At 39.7% G+C, this 5,704-nt stretch overlaps 1 protein-coding gene across 1 annotated transcript; it reads right to left on the reverse strand.

The window, feature by feature from the left end:
- Positions 1-671: 671 nt before the first annotated feature.
- Positions 672-2,859, reverse strand: LOC100030371 (olfactory receptor 6Y1). The gene is made up of 2 exons (XM_001379861.3): positions 2,677-2,859; positions 672-1,655 (listed from the first exon to the last, which is right to left on the reverse strand). The coding sequence occupies exons 1-2, from the start codon at positions 2,857-2,859 to the stop codon at positions 672-674; spliced, it is 1,167 nt and encodes a 388-aa protein (XP_001379898.3).
- Positions 2,860-5,704: the final 2,845 nt, after the last annotated feature.

The raw sequence follows: 5,704 nt of genomic DNA on the forward strand, positions 1-5,704 counted from the left end.
GAGGCCATTCTGTTGTCTACACTTGGCCACAAGATTTCTCCTGAAATGTGTCGAGGTGGCTAGTCCTAGACCAAATACTGGGGAGAAGCAGAAGGAGGTGGCAGAAAGGTGTGTGTGGGATGTGGGGAGGGGATAATAAATTACAAATTATACAAATATCTAGACTGATTTCTTTAAAATTTTCTTGGGACTCATAGATAGTAAAAAGTATATTAAATTACATTTTATGGTACTTCAGAGTTACAAAGTACCTTACATATTTTTTTATTTTTCTTTTGATTCTTACAAATGTCTCTGAGTATATAGCACATTTTATCATCCCCCCAACCCCATTTTTCAGATAAGGAAACCTAGGGTGAGAGAGTTTAGGAACTGTTCAAAAGGCAGGGGGAGAGTCAGACTTCAAACACCAATCTTTTAATTCCAAGAGTAGTGTTTGTTTACTAGCCCGCATTTTCTCTTTAAGAGAAAATAAGTAGTAGGCATCCTCAGAGGTCTCTTCTATTGCTTATTATGATTCTTTATGGTGCACACTAATTTCCAATAACTGAAACAAAGTATTAGAAATTTATGGAAAATGGAAAAAACAGTAAGCTAAGTGTTTGTGATCCAGGCAACTCTAATGCCAAGAATCAATTCTGTTAGTGACCGAGAAAGACTCTGTCTGACAGTCAAGCATGCGAAGCCCTATCCTCCCCATTCCCCCCAGCTCTGCAAAGAATGGTCTTCTTCAATGCCACCTTTACCTCTCGGTTCCTCAGGCAGTAGATGACTGGGTTGAGGAGAGGGACAATGACTGTGTAGAGCACAGATACCACCTTGTTGGAATTGTAGGCATACATGAGCTTAGGTCGGGCATAGGTGAAGAGGGTGGTGGAATAGAAGAGAGTGACAACGGTGAGGTGAGAGGCACAGGTGGAGAAGGCTTTGTAGCGGCCCTGGGCTGAAGGGATCCTTAGGATAGTGGCAATGATAGCAGCATAAGATGCCACCACCACACAGAGTGGGACAGCAATGACCATCAGAGCCAAGAAGAAGTCTACCAGCTCAGCCTGGGAGGAGTCCTCACAGGAGACATTGAGGAGTGGGGAGATGTCACAAAAGTAGTGGTTGATGTGAGGCATGCCACAATAGTGGAGTCGGGCAATAAAGACCATCTTGATCATGGCTGTCATCAGGCCACAGATCCAGCAGCCACCAGCCAGGATGCTACAGAGCTGGTTGCTCATAATGGCTGGGTAGCGGAGAGGGTTGCAAATGGCCACATAGCGATCAAAAGCCATAACAGCAAGAAGGATGTATTCAGTACAGACAAAAGTAACAAAAAAATAGAGTTGAGTCATGCAGCCTGCAAATGAGATGCTCTTGTCATGGCTGAGGAAATCCACCAGCATTTTGGGGCTGATGACAGTGACATACCACATCTCTAGGAAGGAGAGGTGGCTTAGGAAAAAGTACATGGGCTTGTGGAGTTGCCCATCACTATGGATGGCAACAATGATCATGAAATTCTCCAGCAGGGTCAGCAGGTAAGCTATCAGAAAAAGGGAAAAGAGGAGCAGCTGTATTTCAGGCTGTGTAGGGAATCCCAGAAGAATGAATTGGGTGGTGGCTGTCCAGTTGTCCTCCCTTTGGGGTCTGGCATACATAATTAGCTGTAGGGACAAGTAGGGTCAATTTATGCCATACCCTGAATATTCATTCCTGCTTCTCCTTGATGTTGCTGGTAACATCAGTTTTGCCTGATCACATTAAAGATAAGATTTAGAGTTGAAAGGGACTATAGAAGTCAGAGACAGCTGAGTAATACAATGCATAGAGCACTGGTCCTTAAGTCATAAACACTTGAACTCATATCTGTCCTAAGATACCAGTTGTGCAACCCTGGGCAAAGTCACAACCTCTCTAAGCCTCAGTTTCCTCATCTGCAAAACAGGCATAAGAACAGCACCTACTTTTGTTGGTTGTGAGAATAAAATTAGTTGATATTTGAAAAGCACTTTAAATACCTTAAGGTATTATATAAACGTTGTTCTTATTATTAATCTCATCTAATCTTCTAATTTTACAGATGAAGAAATGAGGAGGTAGCATAGCACCAGGGGAAATGCATTGCTAGAGTTGAAATAACACTTGTTTTGGAATTAAAAAAAAACAGAGTGGGATTACCGTTACTTTCATTTATTAGCTGTCTGGCTATGGAATAATAGCATTTCCTCAATTTCTTATCTTTAAAATGAACAGAGTATTGGCAACAAGATGTAACCTCTGAGTCAGGAAGATGTGGGTTCAAGTTCCACTCATATGTTTTCTATCTCTTTGACCCTGAACAAATCACATAATTTCTCAGTTTCCCCAGGCAACCAGTGATGATGAACCTAGGAATGGGTGCCAAAGATGGCACTCAGAATGCTCTCTGTGGGTATGTGACCACCCTCTCTGCCTCCCCCAGAACTCATTACTAGAAAAGCAAGGGGACTCAGGTGGAGCTGCACCTCTCTCCCTCTCTACCACAGCTTACTATATTTTTCCACATCCCCCATCCCTCTGCCCAACAGCCCAATGGGAGTGCACAGCAGGTAAGGTGGGCAACTCAGAGACAACAGAGCTGGAGGGGAGCAGAGCACTCAGGCCATTCCCCTCCCCCTCTCTACACTCACTGAGGACATTCCTCACTTCACTAGCTTCTCCACCCAGCAATTCAATGGGAGTGCTTCTTCCCTCCCCTGTGTGGGGGGCATGGCACGTGGTGTCTCGGGGTGGGGGCATGGCATGCTGTCTCTTGGTTTGGCAGGCATGGCACTTGGTCTCAGGGGAGAGGACCAGGGTCCAGCACTCTGTCTTTAAAAGGTTTGCCATCACTGCTATAGACTATGAATTGCAGAGTAGGTGACAATCTGCATTGGTGGCTACATTTTCCTTAACAGGAATTCTTTTTACCAGAGGAATCACAGGACCAGTTCAAAGATATTCAAAATGAGGGAAATAATACTTGTACTTATCTACCTAATGGAAGTACAAAAAAATAGAGCCAAACTTTACAATGAAATATATTATATTTCTCTTTGACTATTTCATCTCAATGTTGGATTAGATCTCACTGATGCCTTATTCAGTACTTCACATTCAAGAGCCACTTAATACATGTTTGTTAAATAAATCAATGGAAGCCAGTATTACTCCTTGAAAAAACTGACAGTACAATCATCTTTTAATCTCCCACCACATCCCCATCCTCATCCAGTCAACCTTCTGGGAACACCTACCTTGGTTATGGATTCTTTATCATGTCATTGGGAGACAAGAAAACCTGTTCTCTGATTGTTGGCAGGTAACAGCATACAAAGAAGGGCTGCTTGAAGCCTATTTGGAAGCTGATAAAGAAAAACATCCAATTTAGCTGCAAAAAAAGGAATGGCAGAGGTTGGGAATTGAAAGTGTTGTCTTCATTTTCATTTGATTCTTATGATACCCAGGGGGAATAAGTAGCTCATGGATTTTTATACCTATATGTTAAGTGAGGAAATCTCAGTGAAGATAAAGCTATTTACATGAGGCCACAAAAGAAGTTAGAGAAAGAGGCTGAGCTCAATCTTGGATCATCAAAATATTTCTCTTCCTACTCTTTGGGGGGGGGGGACACAAAGCAAAGAATCAGCTTTTTCTGGTGGGTACAGTATTTTGGATTATCTATATTATCTAAGTGGGAAAAGAGCATGAGAAAAAGGCAGAGAAATAAAGAAGCATGACATATTCAGAAAACAATGAGTAATTTTATTTATCTATATCACAGGGTGATTGTAGGGGAATAATTAGACATGTGATGTTCTAGAGAGATAAATCATTGATGGTCTTGAGTGAGAAGTCATACTTAATTCTCTAAGCAATAGAAAACTACCAAAAGGTTTTGAGGGAGAGGGCATGATTAAAGGTGTTCTGTGAAAAGATTCCTATGGCAGAGCATTTGAGTTCAGATGAGTGGTGTTGAGAGGCTTAACCAAGCATTGATGGTATAAAAGAAAGAACGAGTTGTGAAACAGTGGGAAAGTAGAATAGATGAGGTTTGGCAAATGGTTATAGAGCAAGTGGGAGGCAAAAAGAGGAAGAAATAAAATATGACTCCAGGGTTTCTAAACTTAGTTGACCATGGAAATAGTGGTACCATTAAGGGAAAAAATGAGGAAATACAGAAAAAAAAGAATTGGTTTGGGGGTAAAACAATATCTAAGTGTGGGGCATCTTAAATTTGAGGCATTGGTGAAATATTTAAAACACTACTAGCTCAATTATTGAAGGAATAACCATAGAGAGTGAGTAGAAGAGAGGTGATAGTATATAACTTCATGGAATATCTTTATTTAAAAATACCAATGGAAGGAAAATTATTAGAAGAGGGAAAGAAGAAAGAAACAAAGAAGTAAGCTATATTATTATTATTATTATTTCTATTATTCTCATTAGATCATAAACTCCTTAAGATCAAATGTACAATTTCTCCATGTTTACTTACTAGTGGCTAATACAGTACTCTCCATATATGTGCTTCCTAAATGCTTGTTGATTGCCAATTGACCTAAAATATTTGTTAATGGAACTTTAGATAAATAAAGAAATTAGGAGAGTATAGTGCCATGGAAATAAAAGGTGGAGAGAATTTCAAGGAGGAACAAATCTTTGGTAAAGAGGTAATGATACTTGAAGTTTTTTCAGTAGACTGGGGACAGAAAATAGATACTAAGGACTGAGGAATGAGCAGATGGTAAGGAAATAAAGACAGCAATTATATATAATTCTATATAGAAATCTGAAGATAAAATGGAATGAGAAAAAAAGATGATAGTATAAGTGAAGAGGTGGAATTTTGTTTGGTTTCATTATTGGGATGGACAGACTAAATTGTGCTTGTAGGCAAAAGACAAGGAACATTGAAAAGAAATTGATACACACACAAAAAAGAAAGGGATAACTATTGTAGAGACCAGAGATTGGATTGAAGGCACAAATGGAAGGATAAACCTAAGCAAAGATAAAAGAAAGTACAACTTAAGAGATGAAAGGAGAAGCAAAGGAAGAGAAGGAGGAGGAAGAGAAAAATAGAGATCATAGGATAGAGAGTAGAAAGATACAGGATCTCATTTTGGATGGTCTAGCATTCAGCAAAGAAACAATGACATAAACTAGCATTCAAAGAGAGCTTTAAAGATTGAAAAATACTTTACAAAAGAAACAATCTCCTTTGGTCCTCACAACAATCCTGAAAGGGAGGCATTATTATTATTATCCCCATTTTGCAGATGACGAAACTGAGACAGATAGAAGCTAAATGACTTGCCCAGTGTCACACAGCTGATATATGAGGCTCAGCTCTTCCTGACAAGAAGTCCTGTGCTCTAGTTAATGTACCACCTAATTAATTGTTCATAAGTAGGAGGCTGTTCAAGTCTTAAAAGTAAGGAGGGGTAGGAAGGAAATGAGGAGATTTATAAAGGTTTGAAACAATCACAATAGGAAATGCAATAAGGAGTCAACTGGAGATAGAGAAAACATTTCAAAAAATCAGCAAGAATTAAAAATACAGAACTATGTCCCCATAGGGATGAGGTTAATGTTTGTTCCCTATAAGGGAATCTATTGACTGATTTTTTTTTCCAGAGAAGAGGTTCAAGATATGGCCTTAGACCTTGGAAGTCCTGCTTACTATAAC

This window comes from Monodelphis domestica, chromosome 2 (genome assembly GCF_027887165.1).
Source record: "Monodelphis domestica isolate mMonDom1 chromosome 2, mMonDom1.pri, whole genome shotgun sequence".
NCBI classification, from domain to species: Eukaryota; Metazoa; Chordata; class Mammalia; order Didelphimorphia; family Didelphidae; genus Monodelphis; species Monodelphis domestica.

What these genes read in the sequence shown, in the direction of transcription:
- LOC100030371 (XM_001379861.3), bottom strand. Translation starts at nt 2,859, where the DNA reads ATGGCAAACCTTTTAAAGACAGAGTGCTGGACCCTGGTCCTCTCCCCT. An exon ending in TGGGTGGAGAAGCTAGTGAA is followed by an intron (nt 1,656 to 2,676) that starts GTGAGGAATGTC and finishes TTGTCCCTACAG; the next exon opens with CTAATTATGTATGCCAGACC.